This window comes from Alternaria viburni (assembly GCF_023758015.1).
Source record: "Alternaria viburni strain BMP 2772 chromosome Unknown scaffold_14, whole genome shotgun sequence".
In the NCBI taxonomy this organism is placed as follows: domain Eukaryota; kingdom Fungi; phylum Ascomycota; class Dothideomycetes; order Pleosporales; family Pleosporaceae; genus Alternaria; species Alternaria viburni.
In genome coordinates, this window is record NW_026055783.1 from 743898 (window position 1) to 766698 (window position 22801).

Genomic DNA, 22801 nt, shown 5'->3' on the forward strand with positions numbered 1-22801 from the left:
GCCAACTTCGTAGGGATTCTGAAGGCGCCTTGCTTACCAGAAAACTACTCCATCACGTATTTGCCTTCGGCAGCGGTACCGGCTGACCAGCTTGCGATCAAAGACTGGCCATACAGTCTGCGTCTAGACTCGACAGGGCCTCCAGGCCAAGGTCTCTTCCGAGTCGTCTTCGGCGCCAACTATACGATATCTCCGGACGCCTTCACAAACATAGTCTTGGAAAGCGTCAAAGGAATACAGGATGCTGGAACTGTCCCCGCGGATTGCGAAGCGGAATTTGAAGCGCTTTCGGATCATAGCCGCCCTTGGTGGCCGCGGTCTGCTGAGCGGTTTCGAGCAGGTTTTGTTCAAGACTTATATGCCCTGCAGGGATATAGAAATATGTGGTATACTGGATACGCTTGGGGAGCGCAATACAGCTCAACTGTTTGGGCATTTACCGACACAGTTCTCGAGAGACTCATAAAGGATATGAAGAGCGGGACCTGATCCATTGCTTCGGTGCGTACGCAATTGGATAAAGATCAAAAATCTCTGCTGTGGCTTGTCGTCTCGGTGAAGGTCAAGAAATCTTATGGTCTTGAATGCTGAGCGCGCTAGAAATTTACGAAAGCCTTGTAGATACGACAACACCATTGTTGTCGTAGCATACATGGTCTGCTCTTTATTAGAGCGTTCATCAGAGCTGTGTGGGTATGGGAAAAGGATGATCAATGCCAACGCGCTATCCTAATGCCACTACATATAATGAATGCCCACGATGCGAACATTCATATGTCTAGTGCTAGAGCTCTGCGTGTACCCGCGATCGATGTGGCGTCCCAGCGACGATCGGCGCGTGTAGTCGCGGAAGCAAGCGGACACAGCGCCCTGCCAGCAAAAGAGCCAAACCCCAATTCCTTCCTTCCTTAGACTTCAGCCGTGTCCGCGGTATGTAAAAGAGCGTACGCTATCTAAAGCACGACGAACACATAATGTGTGCTGAACCTTCACGTTGAAGATGGGGACGGAACGCGATTACTGCCGCCGCCAAATCGGCGTCGTCATTATATACCCAACCAAAGTACGCCTCAAAATCATTGCTACCGGATTATTACGAGACGAGTTCGAATCGAACAGCGCTACAACTCAAATGTGCAGACCTTGGAGAAACAGGGAAAGTGATGACGCTGGGGTCGGTCACCACCGGCAAGTCGATGCGTGATTGGATAGACCCGCCGGGTTCCTGCAGCAGTCCCCGCCGGCTTCGGGCTGGCCCACCTTGCTCTTTGTGCTCTCCTGTTTGCATCAACACCAACGTGTTATCACCACTGACCTCGATTCCACTGGAAATACATCGTCCCTATATCGTTTGCACCGAACTCGTGCACATCGTTCATTCAACCCTCCCTGCCTGCCAACGCGAATCACATGCGAGATGGTCAGTCCCCGGAATCGCCGGATTGTTCGTGAGGAGTCCGAGAGCGAGAAGGAGAGTGTTGGAGCTCCTCAAATATCTCCTCGCAAACGACCACTAGTTGTGGACGACTCCGATTCGGGATCTGACGATGTTTCACCCACAACAACACACAAAAGAGTGCGTCGCGTGGTCCTGGACGACGACGACGACGATGAAGAGGACAACGCGAGCGACCCGTCTAATCTCCCAGCTACATCTCAGCCACCAGAGAAGGGCAGAGACCACGAGTTACTTTTGAGCAGCCTCGCGGCAAGCCAGAAAGCATCCCCATCTAAGCTACCGACTCTACCTGCTGAAGTCCTTTTGACCGTCCTTGACAACGCCGACCCAGCGGACATCGTGGACCACCGGCTCGTATGCAAAGCCTTCAAAGAAGTGATTGACACGTCCGTGCTTTATTATCACATCCAACGTGTGGAGTTGATCGGCTATCTCGGACCGAAAGAAGGTCAACTCATGGAGCAGCTGAATGTGCAAGATTACTGGGACTTGGCATTTGTCAACGCGACTTTCGAACGTCTAGATGAGCGCGTGGGCAACCAAGCCGTATGGGATCCACAAAATGCGTACTTTCGTATCAAGGAGTCCTGGTATGACACGTTTGTCCGCAGTGTCGGCGAGATTGAACCCGACAATCCGTGGTGGCACCATACCGTACAATGTCTTGATTTACGAAAGCCATCTTCAGTGCACGGGCAGCTACGTTGGTGTGTCAAAGTAGGCCCAACGGTTGTGGATTTTGGCATGGCAGACGAGCAAGACGTGGATATTGAACTGGTGGAGCGCGAAGACGAAGACACCATCATTGTCCGGGTTACGAATTGGAAGCGTATGCTGAAGAATGTCTTTCGAGAAGAACGAGCTCTGAACCTGTTACTCAAAGACACCGAAGAAGACGAATTTACATACAGCCATCTAGAGGACGGCCTTCGAGACATGCGACGTAAGCGCTATCGTTCGAAGTTGAATCCACGTAACAATAAGCACGGTAGAGACATTTGGAAGATGGACAACATGACCCCATTATGGGGCAAATACTCTTCGATGACCGTTATCCGGGACTACGAAGATGTGGAACTTGCCGAGCGCAATGCTGCTCAAACCCTCATGCTCTTGCGAAGAGAAGCTTCTATGTCATCTCGGGAACGAGATGCATTGTACACAATGAAAGAGGAAAGAGCTATAATGCACAGGGAAGTGGCGGAGGTCGACGAGCAATTCAAGAAATGGCAGGAGAGCTTGCTCGGGTTACCAAATCTAAGCCTTGGTCGTATCGAAATCGATCATGACGTTGATCCCAATCCGATGACTTGGTCCAAGGAAGTCGTGGATCGCGAGAGCCAGAACCTGATAAGGTGGAAGGCTCAGAAGCAAACCATCGCGCATATCAAAGCCTACCTGGATGCTACGAACGCCGCAGCCACCTTAGCCGAGGACGACCTCGATGACGAAGACGAAGACTTCTGAGCATTCGCCATGCTGTGACACAGCAACCATACCTCTGTCCACGGCCATGCCGCCCTATCGCTCTGCGTCCACGCCTCATACTCGAACCCGTGCAGCTAAGCCTGTTCTGTATAGTCGCATGCATCGACAAAATTGCCGAATAGGTTGTCTGTTGGTGCTGATAGTGTGTTTGCGCCAAGCCGGCTCAAGTGTCCAGGACTCCAGGTGGTGTTCGGCCCCACCTCGACAGCCACCAGGGAGGCCCTTTCCACCACGATGTGCACGGCAATCCTTCCTAGACATTGCGCGAGCCCCGCGCGATAAGACCTGTTCGCATATCATGTACCATCAAATGGTGCTCTAGCGCATTTCTGCAGGCATTTCTTGCCAGGATCGCAAACGCCGGATGAAGCTATGTCGACCGAGGATGGGGCGGAAAGTGCGGGCATCGCAGTAGCTTCTCTATATATAGTGAGGATGCTTGCTAATGATGCGAATCAGGCTCGGAGTATGGATACCGAGAGGTGAATGCAATCTAGAGCTTCTGCATGGTCTTGCCGATCATAAACTACGCTTGCTCCACGAGGTACTCTTGGCCGATCTGCCATGGACATACTGCGCCGCCACCTTGCTTATCGCCAACATCCTCCATTGTTTCCAAGACAATCAGTGCCTAATACAAGGGCCTCGCATGTGGCAGGTAATCTTTGCAGCGTGACTGGCGAATAAGAATCAGTACGCCTGCACCACAAAGCTGCATCGATGTGGCGCTGTGTGAGCTGAACCCCAAACGTGGGCATGGCGGCATAAGCTTACCATTTCTTGAGAGCGGGTTGTCTATGCTTATCACGCTTGGAAGGAGTGGCACTATACAGCGGCTGACCAAAGTGGGAATCCCTCATATATCCATAGATATCTAGGTTACTCAGACCTGAGCATTTCGCCGCATTGTGAAACACTGCAATTCGGGCTCATCTTCGGGTACTACCTGCTTCAGCCTCAGCCTCAGCCTCGCGATGGCGTACCAGCAACTACCCAAATTACAGCACAACGTGGAAGTGACGCCGGTCAACGAGGACTACACTCCGCCTTCGTCCACCCTGCAAAACTATGAAGAGATACGAGACTTCGATTTCAGCCCCACGAGTCCACGCTCGACTGTTAAATCACCTTCTATCAAGAAGCATGTAACGCATTGGAGTTCGTCTACCAACAGCACGGCTGTGACGTCGTCGGAGGTATGTAGCACAAAGTCTGACAGCAAGGCTGGCGCGTCCCGTGCGCGGTCTTGGGCTTTCGAGATCATGGCTGTCGCAATCGGGCTGGGTGCAGTCGCCGCCATTGTCGGCGTGGTAGCCAAATACAATGGACACGCATTGCCAGACTGGCCTTACAGCATAACTTTGAACGCTCTCATTGCCCTGTTGGCTACTTTTGCAAACGCTGCAATGTCAGTTTGCCTGTCGAGTGGACTATCGCAGGCGAAATGGATCCGTTTCAAGCAGACATCGGCTCCATTGTCTGACATGGAGGCCTTCGATGACGCTAGTCGTGGTTCGTGGGGCTCTATCAAACTGCTGGCGACTGCCAGAGGAGGGTACGTTTCTCAGCTCAAGACATGGTTGACAGATGACTGACGAATGCTTGATCAGATTTCTCGGGTCTTTCGGCGCTATCATCGCTGTTATAGGTCTCGCCCTTGGACCTTTCGCGCAGCAGATCGCAACTTACAAAATCCGTAACGTGGAAAGTGACTTTGGCGCCATCATGCCTAGAGCCCTCAACTTCACCCCTGCGTTACCGGGTAACACCAGCACGAGTAAGTAGCATCAAGCGCATTTCGATGTCATCCGTTGACGTAGGTTTCTAGCGGGTTTCGTGCCAATTCTCCCACTTAAAGCCGCAGTCTACAACGGCTTGTTCGCGGAGAACAATAGACCTGCTGCGTCACTACCATTCAAGTGCCAGAGTGGTACTTGCACCTGGGAACCCTTCGAGACGCTGGCTATTTGCCATGAGTGCACAGACATCACTCCGCTCATGACGCGCTACTGTCCACCTGAATTGGGTGCATCGCCAAACATGTCCTCATGCGGATGGCAAGTACCACAAGGAGCTCATCGTAAGTTTCGCATGCGCAAATTGTAAATTGGCGGGTACTTATTGCTTACACTGTTTTTTTAGTCAACACGAGCTCCGATGTATTCAGTATGACATCCTTCATCCCGTCGGCGTATGGCGACATGCCCCACTCCACGATAATCCGACTCATCTTCATGGGTACAGAGCTTCAAGATACACCCAATGCTCTGAACCCTTGGGCATCACAATGCAGCCTGCAAGCATGCGCAAATACGCTGTCCGCATCGGTCACAAACGGTACGCACCAAGAAAATGTCACGCACTCTGTTCTCAACCACACTGTCATCGACATGAGCTCCCCCGATCCTGCCGCCGACTATGGTGTTTATATCACTGGCAAGTCCGATGACACTGCGTACTTGCTTGGCATGGAAGCGCTTTTGAGCATACGCGGATGGTTTAGTGCAATCTTTACCAACGGCTCCGCCACCCGTACAACTAGCGATTTCACCCGAAGCGTCACAGACCCAGATCGTGCTGTAGTTGTCAATCTCACAGTCGGTATCTCATCAGGCGAGACTTTCTTCGACACGGATATCGTCACCGCGTTCTACTGGAACTACTACGAGTACGCCGATGGACTCAATATGCTGATGAGCGACTTGGCTGTATCGATGACAACCGCTTTTCGCGGCTTCAATGGCGCTGTGGATACCAACGGCAAGTCGATAACGGTAGAGTCCTATGTCCACATCCGATGGGGTTTTGCTGTGTTACCGATCGCGGCTGTCGTGGCCACTCTGATCTTCTTGCTCGCGACGATGACGATGACGCATACGTCTGGTACGCAAGTGTGGAAAAGCAGTGCGCTTGTGCCGTTGTTACACGGCTTGGATCATCATACTAAGGAGAGGTTCGGTACTAAAGACAGTTTGCCAGCTCAGAAGAGACAGGCAAGAGCGGTAAAGGTCAAATTGTTTACTGATAATCGGGATAGCACAATGCTTGGAGCAGAGAAAGCTGCATGCTAGTTTGAAAGGCGATATTGATCAAGTTTCGATAGGCAAGACAACACCTCACTCAATACAATCTTTGGGTTATACCCTACTTTCGCGATCAATATCCTTGCTCTTTCCCCCCTCGCTACTGATGTCACTTTCTGTGTCGCTGAGCAATCCATTCCAAGCATCATCATCGACGCTATCCCTATCGTCTTCTCTTCCAACGTCCTTCTCTACCTTGACGTTTACGAACAACATCCATAATCCAATATCGTAGGTGATCCTACAAATACTCGTAGCCACGAAGGCCACCCAGAAGTTATCGCTACCAGACAGGAAGCCTGTGATTGATGGCCCGACGCTCATGGCTAACGTGCGCAGCATACTAGTGATACCCATGACACCCGTACGCTCTTCAGGCTTCACGACTGCTGCAATGAAAGCTGTACGCGGTGCTTGATCCATGCTATTGAGGGAAGCTCGGAATAGCAGCAGGCCCACTGTCCAACCGACTTTTGAAGGTAATGGGATGAAGCCGCTGGCGATCGATGATGGGAGGTGGGTGAAGACCATGGTGTTGATGAGACCTATGCGTTTGGCCAATGGTCCGGCGAAGATAGCTCCAACTGCGCAGAGAAACTGCGAAGCCGAGGTAATATCCCCAAGCGTAGACTTTGAGACATGGAACTTTTGGTCGACGTAGTAGTTCATCAGGGAGTAAGGTGTCATGCCGTCTGCTAGACTGTCAACAGCTAAGAGGATCCAGAGCTTGTACATGACGGATCGTGTACTCTGCGAGATCTGACTAAAGTAGCTTGCTTTCTTTTGCGATGGCGGGTTCCTGACACCCGCTGGTCTTCCTACGTGCTCGCGGTCTTGGTCGAAACCGTCCGTGGTGCTGGGTGTCATCGCCTCCAGTAGCACTTCTTCCTCTTCGCCATGGCCCCCACCACGTCCTCGCTCTTGCATCTCCGCCCGCTTCTCACCTGCAGCCTCGCATCTGCTACTCAAACCCAGACAAAGGATGCTCCCAAGCACTCCGAAGGCTGCATAGCCCCAGAATAGGGCATGGTATGCCTTGGTCACATTACCGCTGCTCTTCTCGAGAGCATTTACCGTTCTCCCTGCGACTTCTGCGCCAATGGCCCCTGCCAATGTTGTCGCTGTGACATACCACGAGAGTACATCGCTTCTTGTTGTCTCGTCTGTTAGGCCACTCAACATGCTCTCCTCGACAGCTCTGAAAGGACCACAGTCAGCACCGGTGACAGAAATGATGCCGAACACCGCCGCAACCAAAAGAATGAAGAAGTTCTCCGACAGCGCAAATGCGACGCCTGAACAAGCCATCATCACACTGCCCATGAAAAGAATCTTTCTCCTGCCTATTTTGTCCGCCACGAGAGTGAGCAGCAATGACAATAGGACATCTCCAAGCAATGTCAATGTCATGAAGACCCCGATCCTCGAATCCGGAAAATTGAGCGAGGAGAAGAAGAGAGCGAGAATCAGCGATGGAATACCGGCCGTGAACATTCTCAACGATCGCAGTGTGATGATGATGTATGCATCTCGTCCAGTCGCGTTGAGTGATGTGATGCCGAGAAATCCAGCGATCCGCGATATCGCCGTGGGAGCCATGGTGGCAATGTTGGACTGTGCCGCGTGTTGGATCAGAGAACGCGAGTTGACGTTTCGTGACAATACAAACTCAACATCAACTGCTTATAGATGTCGAGAAGAAAAGATGAAGAGAAACGGAAAAGCACGGAAAAGATCTCATCCTACAAAAGACTGGTGACCACCCGCGTTGCTAGTGTGGGCGTTAAACCCGAGACGGGTTTAAGCTTGGAAGCTACATCTTGCCTGACTCACCTGTGGCGCTGCCTGCATACGCGCGACTCCATCAAAGTGCGTTCTAGATCATATTTGAGCGACCTTAACGGCGTTACTACCGACGTTCGCTCTGCTGGTTTGGAGATGCTGCGCGGCCGAGTCTGCCCCGCGGTGAAAGTGGGGCCAGGTTTCGTCATCGCCAGGCTCCTGCGCTTTCGAGAGCGCGTCGCGTGCCTACAACAACAGTGTTACCCGCCCGATACGTTAAGTGACCGAGTCTCAAACAAACGGCATATCGCCAATGACAGATCTTACGAGTCTTCGTGGGCTTGTGTCATGGTACACGCAGTTGAGGAATTGCTCTATTGCAAGGTCACGTCTCCTTATCGTCGCCGTGGACAGTTGTTCCTTACGCGATTAGATGCTCACCTGCGTCAAGTGAGGTGACACGGTGAAGGTGACTAGTGAAGGTGAGAATGCGTAGTGACTGGCGAAGGTGAGAGTACAGGTTGGTACAACAATACCTAGATAGGAAATCTGCTAGTACAACGAGACTTTGCAATCCAACTACTTGAGACACACTCAGACACTCCAGTGCTATTTATCTTTTCTCCATCCCACCGAGCCTATGGCTACTGCACGATCAGAAAGATCGTCGACTTGAATTCCGGTATCGAACAACGCTCAGTCGGCTCATCACAAGCACAACTCCATCACCGACATGTCTCCCAAGGATATGTCATTCGCAAGAGCATTTGACGAGCTCTTGCCACTCGAAATCAAGCAGATGATCTTCAAATGGGCAGCGAGCGACAACAGCAGCGAGATCCAGATCAGGCTTTTGCACGATAATGAAGGCCAGCTTCATGCACCAGCTGTCGACCTCCTCGCGAAATTGAAGGAACAGTACTCAGCCAAGGCGTATTATCAGGCCGTGGAGTATCTTACAGGATCAACGTTTCGGTGGACCTTCAGCAGCGATACACAGCCACATCGATACCTTCTCCGTGCTTTCCGAAATTCGGTCCCCATGGAAGTTCGACAGCGAATCAAGCATGCCTACCTACCTCGAGTCACTGTTAAAGGTCTTATCAATCCGGACACCCTGTCTACAAGCCTCGAAGATCTCCAAATGATGGAAGTGGGCTCACTGCTGGACTATTCTGCTTACTTCACACGACTGGGTGCGAAAGCAACCTCTGATGACGCTTCGATCGTCATGAAGATCAAGCGGGACATCGCAGGAGGGATATCATTGCTACCCCACATACTACCTTCGCTCGAGAAACTGGATTTGGGTCTCGATGTCATTGACTGCTGCCAAATCAATCCGAGGGTTCTCGCGCTGTATCGTCCTCAGGGTGAAATCTTGGGCTTGCTTCGCTATGGACCACTTACAGTTGGATTGGGAGCACTTGCGAATCTCAAAGATGTTACCAGACTTGATGTCCGCGTTTACTGGAATGACTTCCTGCATAAAGGACAATTGTCCAGACGCGACTTCATTAAGGCAAATGAAACGCAATACCGCGACCATATCATGAAGACCTTGTGCCTAAGTCTTCCTGCTGCGAAGAGCATCGTCGGTCACCCGGAGGATCCGCCCGTCTGATTGGTAGCCTTGTCTTTATCCGCGCCATTCATTGGCATGATGAATACTGCAGAGATCGATAACGCGTTTGACGGTATTGAAGGACTTTCTTCTTTCACACGTCACATGGAAAAAGGCGGAATGGGTCACTTGCATGGCCGACCCGACTTCACGGACTGCAGGGCGAGATGCGAATGCTTTACTGGCTTGACGGCTGAGCGAGGCGGTATGTCCCCCAAATTTTGGGCCAACATCCAGTGCCATTTAAAGTACAGCGACTACATCCCCGATGGTTTGCAGTTTCGTCTTACATTCTTGTCACCGGGGATTCGAGTTGTTTCAACTCGTGCCAGCAACGAAGGAACGATGTGGTCCATGTTCATGTGCAGAGAAGAATGGCAGAGCGGGTATACAGTTGAATTTCGTACATTCGTACCTATCGAATCGTGACATGCTCCGTGATATGCCAAACTGTCCCAGTATATGCCAGCCAACGTCCGATCTATGACTTCCTTTCGAATTAGCTACCCCACCTAGTATCCGTACAAGTTGACACGCTCATTCGTCGACGCCTTGAGCCTTTGGTTTTCCTTGATGAGCATCACGCGAATCGCCCAGGCACAAGCGATCGACAGCAGCGCGAATCCAGCAGATGCACCGAATCCAATTCCGTATCGAGGCTTGTCGGTGTCTGGCCAGAGGTAAGCGCCGTAGATGTATCCGATCTGGCCTCCGACGTTCGTCATCGCCAACACGACAGCTTTCTTCTCTTTCGTTTGACTGAGGGTCGAAGATGCCCAACCGATGATGACGGAGTTGACGGAATAGGCGCCCATGGGGAAAATGAAGCAGGCAACGTATCGACCCGCTGTGTTCATCGTACTGGCAGCGATGACGAATCCGACAATGGCGACTAGTAGTCCACCAGTGATATGCCAGGTGCGCTCATGCATACGTCCTGAACTCCAGCCTGTAGCGATACCTGCCGCGCCGGCAAGCAGGAAGGGAGGGCAGGTCAATAGGAGAGTAATCGTCGTGTTGAAACCGAGGGTCTTGATGACACTACCATCATTGTCAGCGAACTTTCCCGTGAGTATACGAATGTACTTACGTGGGGAAGAAAGAGTTGAACGAGCAAGCACTGAGATGAAAGTTCTGCATGAGACAAAACAGCCACGTCCTCTTGTCGCGGCACGCCTGCCTCAGTCCCTCCATCATGCTGACAGGCTCGGTAGAATCGCCGACTCGGTCACGCTCCATACGTGCATGGGCGAGTTCGCGCTCGCGTGGGTTAAGCCAGCTCGTAGTAAGTGGGGTGTTGGGAAGCATGAAGAAACCCCAGATGGCGACCAATGCGGTCACGGCTCCTTCGCTGTTGATGGGTTAGCACGATGTATGTTCAGGCAAGAGAAGATAGACCTAAATTATGAACAGCCAGCGCCAGCCTGAGATGCCTCGGGCGCCATCCAGTTGGAACACGCCGGCCGCGATCAATCCACTGAAGCCTGTAGCCAGAATCTGCGCACAGTATAGCAACGCGATACGTGTCGCCACTTCCTTCCTGGTGTAGAAGATTGAGAGCATGTACGTCGCTCCAGGGTAGAAGGGTGCCTCAGTTATACCCAGGAAGAACCGACATGCGACCAGTCCGCCGAAGTTCTGAACCAGCGCTGTGCAAGCTGATACGATGGCCCAGATGAACATCCAGCTGCTCATGTAGATACCGGGACGAATACGTGTGATAAGCATGTTACTCGGAATTTGCATAAGCACATATCCCACGAAGAGACTGCAAGAAGGTTAGCCTGTCCGTCACTCTTGCTCCTCGAGTATGAGCGAGTCTCAGATAATACTAACATGCTAACACAAGTGTTGAACTGGACGCCAGACATTCCCAAGTCTTCTTCCAGATTGTTCAGTCTCGCTTGAGCGATGGCATTACGATCAACGTAGTTGAGGAAGTACATGACACATAATGTTGGCTACGATTACATTAGCAGCTGTGTCCACATCGACGTTTGCAATACGTACCATCAGTCTCCAGTCAATCTTCCTTACGAGCGCAATCTCTTCTGGGTCTGTCTTCGCCTCTGCACCGGTGTAGTCCACAGCACCAGCATGCTTATCTGGACCAAGCTCACTCTTGTCTTCCAAGTGCGCCACGATCGTGGGCTTCTCGTCTGTCGGCTCGACTACGGGTTGGCGTTTTGTATCCATTTTGGCTGAAACTTTCGAGCGTCTCTCTCGAAAAGGTCAACAGGTAGAACGTACCGGCATGCAGAGGGCACGCGCTTTCCTTTTGAATGCATGATGGGTGGCATGGTATGTTCACACGCATGTTCCAATCAACTGCTTGGCGCGGTATTGGCACAGGATCTCACCAAGACTTTTCCCCGCACCGTGCTACAATATAGCAAACATGCGCGCTCCGCTTGTTCAGCCACTAAGCTTGGCCTGCAGATCTTATCGTAATATACTGTCAGAATGAACACTATCCAAGACTTCTCGGTCGCATTTTTGGCGCCGATCAGCAGATTGTGTGTGGGATTCCTGGTTCTAGGTTCGCAAGGGGCGCCCTTTGGCTGGGAATCTGGGGAAGAACTGGAGCCGACAACGTGCTTTTTGTGGAGAGATAGCGAACTATTGGCGGCGTTGTTGTGCGCTGTCGCATAATGTGTTCCGTTGGCGGCTGGCGGTAAGTTCTCCAGCTGGAAGGTCATACCGGTCGGAAGCGGTGCAACGGTTGGCGGACGTCACGCGATCGCATGTCCCCGTGGTTCGCGCGACTTGCTTTTCTCACGTTGCAGGATACCTGAGCTCCGAATGCGCGCAAATGTATTATTCTGATATATAGCCTATCAACGAACTGAACAATGTGCGTTACCTTACTCGTGTATATGGCTCCGTCTATCCAGGACTCTAGGTGTAAGCCCAATTACCCGGAGGTTGATAAGTCACCGTCCCATTCCGCTCCTAACAAATACGGGCGAACTTATACTCCACCTGCCCGTTCCTAATTGCCGGAAAGACGCCAGCGTCGATAAGTCGGAATGCGTCCCATTCAGCCGCACCCTCCGTCTTGAAGTTCCACCAGAACCAACCCTGAGTCTTGCTCTCAAAAGCGGCGATCTGGGCTTCAATGTAACGTCGGCTGTCGTCCTTGTAGGAGGCTGACCACCGTGATAGGTCGTTTTGCCAATCGCAAGATCCAATCCTGGAGCTGCCTGGGAGGGTTCCATCGTAGCGGGCGCCACGGTCGAAGCCGTTGAGGTACTTTGCGCAATCCCTGGTACACGTTAGTAGACGTCTCATAAACTGTAAGAATGCGGACTGCTCACGTCATAGCCGATGTCCACTCGCCAACAAACGTCCATTTGTCCGCACCGCCGATAGTCTGAGAGTTGCTGCAAGCGTAGCGTGCGTGGTCCATAGGTGACATGCGGAGGAGATTGCTGTCAAACACTTGATATTCGTGGTGGTCAACCGCGACGTTCACCGCGTTCGCATCCGAAGGAGTGAGGAAGGCGTTCCACGTGTTCGGAGGCTTGAACCCGTCGTGAATGATGACTGGGGTGTCGGAAACCTCACGAACCTGACCGTAACCATCGCGATAGAACTGCCTGGTCACGTCTTCGCTGATGCCAGTGTACAACGCGGGCTCGTTGAGCAGTTGGATACCGACAACGACGTCCTGGTACTCTGTCCGAGCATACTTTTGCGAGATTGTCCGTAGAACTTGGACAGTCTGCTTTACGGTATCGCCACGTTGCCATCCAGGGTAGTCCATTCGTTGACCGGAGTTGTCGAATCCGTTTTGAGAGCCTGGTGCACCATGGAGGTCGATGATGATCTTCAGCCCTAGACTTCGAGACCAGTCGATGGCAGCGTCGATGTAGACACTCGCACCGCTGACATAAGGTGTACCAAAAGTGTCGTATGCCCAGAACCCGATGGGGATACGAACGACATTGAAGCCTGACTGCTTGATCTTGTTGAAGTCGTGCCATGATACGAACGAGTCCCAGTGCTTCCGTAGAATGCTTCCCGCCGCATCTCTGCCAAGCTTCTCGCCCAATGTGTATTCGTCAACGATGTCCCTCTGCGGACGGCCTTGGTTCGCTCCATCAAAGATAGAAGGCGTAATCCAACTGCGTAGAGATAGTTAGCAACACAACTGGGTGGCGATTGGTGACGAAGACTCTCGGGAATACGTACGGTTCCAAGACCAACCATCCACCAATGTTAACACCACGAATCTTGTCAGACCCCCACTTGAAGTCGACACCGCGCTTCTCTCTTCAGATGGGTTAGCGGTTGCGTCATATGTGCGTTGGGACGAAAGGAGTGTCGAATGCGGAAGTGACTGCTCTACCACCGGAAAAGGAAAGACGTTCTCTTCCGCATCGTGCGCGTGACTTACGTTGGAGCTGCAATCGCGGCGGCGCATAGCGATAACGCAGTAAGTGCACGACTGATAATCATGTTGTCGGGTAGTATTGTTGGAAATCAAGGGTAGCAGTACGGGCTCTGAAGATGCGGTGGCGCTCAATCCAAATAAGATGTGATGGTATGTCTGTAGATGGGACCAAGTGAGTGCATTTAACAAGTTGCCGAGCGAACACTGTGGATGCGGCCAAGGTGGAGTTTGCGCGCTTTCCTGGAGGCAGCGAACTCGATGGAGTCGCGACTGCTGTGTTATGGCCATGTGACGGATATCCTCTAGTCCGAACTGGGCATCTAAGTTGGTAAGCCCACGGGTCTCTTGGGTTGTGATTGGTGTTGGACCCTTCGATCTAACTGGAAACGCAATCTGGGGGATTGTAGTGAACGTCTTCCCCCGGAGACGCGGATCGGGACAGAAAGCTACATGGATGACGACGCGGTCAGGAGGCGGGTTTGCTCAGCACGCCGAGGCGCATGTGACGCGTTCACACGAATGAACGACCTACATCGCACTCAGATTCTGGTAGCGATGAGCATTCTAAACTAGACATCTTGTAGTGCATGCTCGCACATGAAGTGTGACTGCCGTGGAGAAGCCTGAAGTAGAAAAATTTGCCGTGGAGTGATCATCAGCCATGGTGAAATTTGTAGCGGTGTGGGTAGTTGCTTGAATCTGAAACACCTGATCAAGTTGGACCCCTTCTAACGCACCAAGCGGCTTGTGGGATGCGAGCCTAAAGCGTTCGGAGTAAAGTTAGCACCGTGTGTTAGTACTCAGAGAGGCTGTTCCTGACGATCTTGGAACCTAAGATGCGTGGCATGGACCATCTGACCCCAGATCTGCAGACTAATCTGTTGACAACCTATTACATCGTCGAAGGGGAACCGCAACATGCTCGCCTATCTCCATGCGTTGTTCCAGGCCGTCAGAGGGAACCTGTTGTCAAGCGGGGTTGCGGTGTTTGCTCCGCGCCTCCTATGTCTACTTCTCGGTGCATGACGTAGCGATGGCATTGTATAAGGCTCTCATTAGTGTTCTGATGCCAATGAACTCTGTTGCTGCAACTGCACTGGCGGTGCAAATCTTGGAAAGAGAGTTGTAAAGGGGGTTTGATTGCACGCAGCATGCATCTCCCGGGTGAAGTGGCGATTGGACCTGGACGTGCAGTGATAGATTGGGGTGAGCGCCGGAGATGATGCAGGAGCAGATGCCATCGCCACATGGGATGAGATGGAACCCTGTTTCGAAGACCCAATGAGGCGCTTGACAGCGAGATGCCGATGTAGTGATGCAGGCGGTGGCGAGCGGAGATGGACGTGTGGTGGAAGAAAGGAGGGAGAGTGCGATCAAGGTGTGGCGTGGCGCCTCCCGGCCAGTTGCAGGGTCCAGGCGTCGGGCAACAACGGCAGTGGGGACGAAGCCGAGGCAATGACGCCATGTATCACGACTCACAACATGCAGAGTGCAACCGACTAGATATCTGTGTATGCGGCCGATGTTCGGAGAGACTATCCTATCAACCGTGTCTAGTTCTTTGCTAGCACCCATCCACCTAGCCAGAGAAAACCCGGGACGGCAGTGACAGCAGACAGCGCGCCCAAGACGGCCGCCATAGTCCCCCAGCCGCTATCCTCCGCAAGAAACCCGGCCAACAAAGGTCCCGCCATGCAGCCTGCAGCGAACGCGCAGTTGTACAGTGCGTAGGCCTGCGCAAATGCACCGCCTTTTCCGAATCCCGGGCGTCCATCTGCGATCATCTTTCTTTCCTTGGCCTCAGCGACAGCCGATACCTCTGCCATGACTGGCGCGAACGTCATGCCCACAAAGAGCCCCGTGACCGCCAGTAACGCGCATAGCAGCACCTTGTCCTTCATCGTGTTCTCATCGACAAACCGGAGGCAGACGAGGGGAGGGCAACCGCACAGAAAGCCAACGACTACTACATAGCGTCCTCCGTATGTGTCACTCAGCCAGCCCCACAGCGGCGAGAGGAGACTCGGTATGACGATCGGAAGGAAAAGAAGCGCAGCGCCTGTCGAGGACCAGTTAAATGTGTTGGCGGCGTGGATGGCAAGGACAGAGTCGAAGGCCGTCAACAATGTTGCTTGAATGAGCGCACAGAATAGCGAGGCAAGCAGGCGTCGGGAATACAGGAGTGAAAGCACGGGAGGAAGGCGATCGCGCACACGTTGCCGGGGCGGACTTCCTTGTTGCGCTTCAGCAGACTCCGCGTCTTGCTGAGTTGTCGTCCTGGTGAGACCTAAACTGTCGCTTCGACTTGCGATGGCGATGGAGCCTAGTTCTTTATCCTCTGAGGATGCGTCTCCCTCGTCAGATGAGCGTCCCATGACTGTTGCGTCCCATCTCGCAGCCACCTTCTTCTCCACGAGCAACAGTCTGAGAATCACATCCAAGCCGACTAATGCATAGCACATGCCGAAGACGGCATTATAACCAGCCTTGTCGTAGACTATGCCACCGAGTAGAGGCGATATGAGCATTCCGATCGACATGCCTATGGTCAGCCACCCAGTAGCAGTTGCGAGTCGTTCCTGGGGCACCGTATCAGCCAACAAGGCCAGGCCAACGACCCATACCACAGCTGCCGAAGCCCCCTGCAGGAGCCTTCCGACAATCAAAGCCCCAGTCGAGTTGCCAAGGTTCAGCAGGATTGTAGCTCCTAGGAGAACGAACAAGCCCAGAAGAAGCGGAAAGCGACGCGTCGAGCCGCGGTCCGCAAGCCATCCGCATATGGGCGAGAATGCAAGAAGAGCGGCGCCATATACGGCAACCAGTACCGAGACCCAGTATTGAACTTGGTCCTCCTCAATATGACTACGCGAACGTATTGCGAATGGGATGACGGGTACAATGACGCCGTACAGAAACATGTCCTTCTTGAATCAGCTATTGTTCTGCACCTAGCTACACCCGCATTGAGGACTTACTGTAAAGACGGCCAAAGACACAGTCCCGATGATGAATGCATCCGAGCTTCTAGCTTTGAGCATAAACGGTGGCTTGGATCCATGCTGCGTCAATGACGACAGCCATGAGGAAGTCGACATGCTGTTCTGTACTGCTATTGCTTGAGGCGCCGCGGAATCTATTTGTACAACAGTTCCCCTATGAGGACCCGGAGCAGTACCACGGTTCTCATGCGGCCCCTCATCTAAACGATCGTCCATGGATGCGAAGATTGCGGTACGACGATCACGTCCACACCATGCGTATCTATCCTCTCTGCTCTATCACTGTCTATCAGCAATGCATGTTGCTGCAATGCAAAAGACTGCAGGTCGATGATGGACGATGCGATGCGATGCGATGCAGTATTCGTGGCGCGTGTGTTGGTGCTCATGTAACGGCTCTCTTCGTGGCGTGATCCCAGCCTCGTTTTTGCCGCGGCCTTGACTAGCGTATTGCCTGCATGGGACCCCCCACCTCGACACCTCTTCTCTACAAGCAGGGCTCCAACTGTCTCGTCGCCCACATGGTGTCATTCAATTGCACTACCGACTGGCCTTTACTTTTCCACGAACGAGTAATGTCCGGCCATGTGTGGAATATCGTGGCAGCCACGGGAGAGCCATATCGCGCCACGTGCCTCAGCTGTGCGGAAGATAGATCATGCCGATGGAGAACGGACTGCATGGTCATTTGCTCCGGACCAATCTACGACTGATTGCGATGCTTTTGCTGGTAAAGTGCCGACTCATCTTGGGACGCGTGTGAGTAGCCATGATAAACTGACCAGACTATTCAGCGATGCAAGCGCATGTACATTGTACTGCGCAGCTGGCACGTAACGTACCTGTTGCGATGTGTGGTACAAAACCTGCGTCCATGTCGTCATACTGGATAGTGAGTGGATTCTCAAGATATGTACTGGAAGAGCTTGTACCTCGTTGGCATGCTGGGATGGACGTATTGCGATATTTCGGCCTCAGCCTCGCCAAGCGGGCATCTCTTGCCATTATATATCGATTCCCACACTCGGCTCTGTCGGCATACTAAACATTACGATATGATCCATGACATCACCGTTAGTCGGTTTCTTTGCTTCTTTCTGGTCTCCTATCCGTATTGCCATCACAAGTCGCCGAACCTTTCCACCAACAGTCTTGCTTATTCCATCGGCACGTCTTGGAAGCATGTACTTTGGCCTTGCCTTTGTGAATGTGCACATGTGTTTTGGATGGACAGCCTGTGAACTTCAAGTAGGGGGTGTAATCAGACAGAATGCATTCACGGTGACTAAAAGGATGCGTTGCGATGGAAGCTGATCACCTCCCAGATTGGCTGGTCAAGCACTCACGTTCTTTCCTTAGCTGTCTCATATACATCGGACGTTTCTAGAAGGAAACATGGAAAGCGGCGCTCTGTAGTCGGGCGGTTTCATGAGTTAACTACCAACTTCACTTTCTACCGGTTCCCGCCAGTGCCTAGCATTGCCATCACATCTCATGTACGCTTGAGGATCAAATGTCCATCCGCGTCAACGAAGTACGAAAAAGAATAACTGGTAAGATTACATTGTCGTAAAATTTTGCAGACTTGCGTTCTGATAGTAACGTCACCTTCAGCGCGCATGTTCAGTTTACCCTCATATGAGGTGCGCCTTCGTGAAGGCCGGTCGAATTTGATTCCATCCATTTTAACGAGCCATGCGATAGCTCTTCTAATCTACTTTACACCTCTTTCTTTGAGGCCCCTCGTGGGAAGGAGGCTTGCCACCGTTATCTCATTGGTATTATGGGAGCTGTGAGTGACTCGTCGTTTACGGATTGTCGCAGTACCGTGGTTATTCACTTGAAACTCCACTATTACGTCATATTGTGGCAGCCTGGACCTCAACTCGCTTCTCCTGTCTGAGAAAAGAAGGACATTAACGCACAGACACAGATGACCCTTGCTCACGCAGAGCCGCAGCAAACTGTCGCATACAGCAACTCGTCCACTAAACCCCGACGCTCAACTCCCACGCCTCCAACAAGATGGTACGATTCAACCCTGTCACGCCTGTTCTGAGCACATGCGCACATCCCGTACCGATCACTCTTGCTTCCAGGCTCCCCTCACAGCAGCTCTGCCCATCATGCATGATAATTTCACAAACCCGAGACATCGAGGCTGTACAGCAACAGTTTGACATGCGCGGTGGTCTTTTCCAGTCCAAAGAAGGCGGCAAAGGCGACCATGCGAGCCCCGGCCACAAGGCCGTCAGAAGGAACTGGCGCAGGGCAAAAATTGCACTGACCAATACTGTGGAATTGTTCGAAGACTTACTCAACGACACAAGTGTGCCAGTCCAGGACCTGACCAAGCTGAGAGAAGCGCTCAATACTTGGAACTACAAGAAGGTCTTGCTGGGTAGAGTGCCGGGTCTAAGATACGTTGACGGTGCAGAAGAGGGAGAGCCGACCGAGTTGGAGAAGGAGGGCGCGCGTTTGTTGATGAAATGGTTGAGAATGGTGATCGAGAAAGAGATGGAAGAAGAGTGGAGAGACGAGGTAACATCCGTATCCGCAACAGGATTGAACGAACCGCAGCAGGTGCTCACGATGTCGGAGTCAACTGGATTGGATCCGTTAGTGGAAGCTTTGCGCAGTCAGCCACCGGAGTCTCAGTGGATTTCAGCACCAGAACCGGAACTGAAAGAAAGTTTAGACGCACATCCCACAGCCACAGCAATGACTGCGACCCCGCTAGCATCCCAGCATAACTCCGCAGTCCCCAAATCGATCCTTAAGCGCCTACGCACTCGCACCATTCCAGGCAGCCAATCCGCCTCACCATCGCCTAAACGGGTCCGCACAACAGATATGGTGACTATATCACCCGAGCATCATTATGTCGTCAACCCTTCGCCCTTCCAGTCGCTCTCTCGCACCGCAGTTGTGCTGCCCCACGCCGACCATACACTTGCCGAAAACCATCGCGCGCGACCTAAGTTCCATCGTACAACTCCAGCCTACACACCGGGCGCATGGGCATCTGATGCTTTCAGCGAAAAGGTGAATACTAGCTTCCTTAGCATGTCGCGCGAGGATATGGAGAAGCAGTACGATGAGGATTCAGCAGAACAAGAGCAGGAGCAGATGTTGGCGGAAAAGCTGAAGGAGACGAGCAGAGGCTGGGTGGCGCTTTGGTGGGCGAACAAGGTTGCTCCGCACCTGGACCTGGAGAAGCTGAAGATGGAAATGCTAGCACGAAGTGGGGAGACGGAAGTGAGGTAGACCACCGCACTTGGTGTGCAAGAGTGTGCGAAGCTCTAGGCCGTGATTGCCGCTACGAAATCGAGGATTCGACCGTAACAATAACACTAGGGTGTCAGACTACTTGGATCGGGGTGAACATTCTGGGAACCGTTTGAGACGCTTGTATACCCCTAGACATGATGAGTACGGGCGCGCGATATTGACCGGTTTCTGGGGATCCGGTGCGCCTTCCAAGGTCTGCTTTCTTTTCGTTTAGATGACCTGGGGAGCGAAGCCGCCTAGCATTCGTTTCACATGCGAAAGCTCATAAAGCTGCCGAAGGATCACTGGTGATGGAAGCGACATTTGATTCCAAGCATGAGCGAGGGAGCGCCATAGCGCCGTGTTGGACGCAAAGCTGGGGCGAGGAGATGGGGCAACGCGTCGTCGCGTCAGGCGTTCCTGCCGTAGCGCGAACACCCCAGTCGGGAAGATCTCCGTAGCTACGTCACAATGGCTTTTCTAGAAACCTTAAATGTAAACACTTCCTCTCCATAACACACGCATCTCTACTGTAGCGGAGGCCACGACACGAATCAACATCAATATGCCTGCTACACAACCCAGCGCGAATACAGGTGAGTTCATAGACGCCGCCTCCAGCTAGCTTATTGTGACGCTCTAACCGATTCCACTAGCGCAGGAACGGAGCCGAGAGGAGAACAGCGAAGTGGAACTGGGAACAGAATCGGAAGCTGAGAGCTCAGGCGCAGAGGACACCGACGAAGAAGACCCCGAAGCGCTGCTCGAAGCAGTGAAAGCAGATCAAGCCAAAGAAGAAGAAAAAGTCAAGGCCGCCGCCGAAAAGCTTGGGGACACAGAGCGCAAAGTAGGTGACATTCGCGGAAAGTGGCATCTCTACTCCGCGCAATGGGTGGAAGACTATGCGAGCAAGGATGGCCAAGACCTCGAAGATAACGACTGGACCGACGGTGTGGGAAGCATCGAGTTTGGAAAGCACCTCATCGTCGAAGATTTTGGTCCCTATGCTGGCAATATGGGCATGCAACTCGAAATCTGGGGTGGGCCTGTAGACGCCCATGCGACCACGTTCAACAAACCGAAATATACATCCACGCTTCCCGAAAGCGTCCAGCTCTTCGATGAGGGTGAAGAAGACCAGATCTACGTCGAACTCAGGTTTCTCGGAGATGGCTACTTGGAGTTGCACATGGATGGTATCTACTTTGCTGGGATTCTGGTCCAAGATCGGAAAGCTGTGAAGCGCGCAGCCGAGGAATTTGATGACGAGTGGCGGAATTGCAAGTATACCAGGCATACGCACCCGTCGAATATGCTGGCGGCGTTTGGAATGCCCGTTGACTTGGAAGACTCTGATTCTGGGAGCTTTGACGAGAGCGACGATGAGGACGATGACGAAGATGGAGAATGAGAAAGCACGCGATCTCCGAATTTGTATATACTTCAACCTTGCCATCTACGACTTTGTAATATATCCTTTTGGGTTTGCAGTGCGAGGATCTCTGATCGTGAATTCGACGTGTGATGACGATGTGGCGTTGGGCTGGACCCAGTGCACTACTTTTGGTGGACCAAAGACAATGCAACGCGTCTCGGCGCGACACTCGGCGCGACACTCAACCCGAGCTTGAGCACCATAGGTTGTCTTTCTCCATTAACGCATATACGTCTTCCATATACGCATAGAACTGCGTTATCAAAGAATCAAACCATAATCCGCTCCCTGGAGTGTTCAAACCAGACGAGCTTTGTTCCGTCTCGGCATGGCGACGCAGCATAATCACGACGATCCGAGAGGGTTTGGCATGCATAGTGGTAAGATGCCACGACTCTTGTTGAGATGAAAGCTTACACACTCTAAAAGAGACGCCGGTTGTAACGAACGAAGAAGAGTGCGAAGATGAAGAAACAGAAACAGACGAGGAAGAGGAATACTACGTATATCATCAAGAAGTTGCTGCCGAACACAAGACCGAAGCAACCCGTTTCGAGGATCAAGCACAAGCTCTCAAGGAAAGACTACAAAATGGCGAGAGGATACCTCTGGGAGACATCAGCGGCAACTATACGCTTTACTCGTCTCAACATTTGGACATATATGCTCAGAACCCAGACCAGTGGTGGGAAAGGAGAAATAACATCGAAGACTGGGAAGCCGGAAGCCTGAAAATCGGTAGGCAGTACTTAGAGCCACTGTTGCCTAAAGGTGATAAAGAAATCGGAATCAAGCTCGATCTCATGGACGAACCGGAAGACGGGTTTTGGATGGACATCAGGAGCCCTCCGCAGTTCGCGTCACAAGACCCAGCTGGAACGTTTGCATATGGCACTGTGGAAGAGGCTGCCTTTGGTTGTCAACTCATGTTCTTGGGTGAGGGTGTTTTGGAGCTCTGCTTTCCAGGCAACAAATTGAGGTGCAAAGGATTGCCTGACTCTGTGCGTTACGTTGGTGTCTGGGATGGAATGGACGACTCAGATGACGATTTTGATTATGATTCGGAACCTTTTGGATACTGAGCAAGAATGATGATAAGCCGGGAATTTGTTGCTGTGCTATTGGCAACTGCAAGAGCGAACAATACCTTGCCGAAACGTATGGTTACCAGCATGGCAAAGTTCCGAATAGAAGAATTCGACGATGAGCCTTCAATGGCGTAAATTTATTAGCAACAAAGATCTTGTCATCGCGACGTATCCAAA

The 22801-nt window shown here is 52.2% G+C and overlaps 10 protein-coding genes across 10 annotated transcripts; 6 read left to right on the forward strand and 4 right to left on the reverse strand.

Moving 5' to 3' along the window:
* Nucleotides 1-1417: 1417 nt before the first annotated feature.
* On the forward strand, nucleotides 1418-2926 carry J4E79_006945 (uncharacterized protein; the record flags this gene model as incomplete). Its single annotated transcript, XM_049355813.1, has 2 exons — nucleotides 1418-2402; nucleotides 2454-2926. 2 exons carry the CDS (start codon nucleotides 1418-1420, stop codon nucleotides 2924-2926), a joined length of 1458 nt encoding a protein of 485 aa, XP_049209842.1.
* Nucleotides 2927-3921: 995 nt separating this feature from the next.
* On the forward strand, nucleotides 3922-6018 carry J4E79_006946 (uncharacterized protein; the record flags this gene model as incomplete). Its single annotated transcript, XM_049355814.1, has 4 exons — nucleotides 3922-4502; nucleotides 4558-4724; nucleotides 4776-5027; nucleotides 5090-6018. The coding sequence occupies 4 exons, from the start codon at nucleotides 3922-3924 to the stop codon at nucleotides 6016-6018; spliced, it is 1929 nt and encodes a 642-aa protein (XP_049209843.1).
* Nucleotides 6019-6084: 66 nt separating this feature from the next.
* On the reverse strand, nucleotides 6085-7629 carry J4E79_006947 (uncharacterized protein; the record flags this gene model as incomplete). Its single annotated transcript, XM_049355815.1, has 1 exon — nucleotides 6085-7629. One exon carries the CDS (start codon nucleotides 7627-7629, stop codon nucleotides 6085-6087), a length of 1545 nt encoding a protein of 514 aa, XP_049209844.1.
* Nucleotides 7630-8545: 916 nt separating this feature from the next.
* On the forward strand, nucleotides 8546-9436 carry J4E79_006948 (uncharacterized protein; the record flags this gene model as incomplete). Its single annotated transcript, XM_049355816.1, has 2 exons — nucleotides 8546-8763; nucleotides 8803-9436. 2 exons carry the CDS (start codon nucleotides 8546-8548, stop codon nucleotides 9434-9436), a joined length of 852 nt encoding a protein of 283 aa, XP_049209845.1.
* Nucleotides 9437-9948: 512 nt separating this feature from the next.
* On the reverse strand, nucleotides 9949-11632 carry J4E79_006949 (uncharacterized protein; the record flags this gene model as incomplete). Its single annotated transcript, XM_049355817.1, has 5 exons — nucleotides 9949-10477; nucleotides 10527-10787; nucleotides 10848-11204; nucleotides 11273-11397; nucleotides 11447-11632. 5 exons carry the CDS (start codon nucleotides 11630-11632, stop codon nucleotides 9949-9951), a joined length of 1458 nt encoding a protein of 485 aa, XP_049209846.1.
* A 756-nt stretch (nucleotides 11633-12388) lies between these two features.
* On the reverse strand, nucleotides 12389-13897 carry J4E79_006950 (uncharacterized protein; the record flags this gene model as incomplete). The annotated part of the gene is made up of 4 exons (XM_049355818.1): nucleotides 12389-12701; nucleotides 12754-13563; nucleotides 13631-13711; nucleotides 13836-13897. 4 exons carry the CDS (start codon nucleotides 13895-13897, stop codon nucleotides 12389-12391), a joined length of 1266 nt encoding a protein of 421 aa, XP_049209847.1.
* Nucleotides 13898-15385: 1488 nt separating this feature from the next.
* On the reverse strand, nucleotides 15386-16927 carry J4E79_006951 (uncharacterized protein; the record flags this gene model as incomplete). The annotated part of the gene is made up of 2 exons (XM_049355819.1): nucleotides 15386-16753; nucleotides 16808-16927. The coding sequence occupies 2 exons, from the start codon at nucleotides 16925-16927 to the stop codon at nucleotides 15386-15388; spliced, it is 1488 nt and encodes a 495-aa protein (XP_049209848.1).
* Nucleotides 16928-19012: 2085 nt separating this feature from the next.
* J4E79_006952 (uncharacterized protein) lies at nucleotides 19013-20098 on the forward strand (the record flags this gene model as incomplete). Its single annotated transcript, XM_049355820.1, has 1 exon — nucleotides 19013-20098. One exon carries the CDS (start codon nucleotides 19013-19015, stop codon nucleotides 20096-20098), a length of 1086 nt encoding a protein of 361 aa, XP_049209849.1.
* Nucleotides 20099-20666: 568 nt separating this feature from the next.
* Nucleotides 20667-21512, forward strand: J4E79_006953 (uncharacterized protein; the record flags this gene model as incomplete). Its single annotated transcript, XM_049355821.1, has 2 exons — nucleotides 20667-20697; nucleotides 20758-21512. The coding sequence occupies 2 exons, from the start codon at nucleotides 20667-20669 to the stop codon at nucleotides 21510-21512; spliced, it is 786 nt and encodes a 261-aa protein (XP_049209850.1).
* A 352-nt stretch (nucleotides 21513-21864) lies between these two features.
* On the forward strand, nucleotides 21865-22618 carry J4E79_006954 (uncharacterized protein; the record flags this gene model as incomplete). The annotated part of the gene is made up of 2 exons (XM_049355822.1): nucleotides 21865-21916; nucleotides 21966-22618. The coding sequence occupies 2 exons, from the start codon at nucleotides 21865-21867 to the stop codon at nucleotides 22616-22618; spliced, it is 705 nt and encodes a 234-aa protein (XP_049209851.1).
* Between the last annotated feature and the right edge of the window lie 183 nt (nucleotides 22619-22801).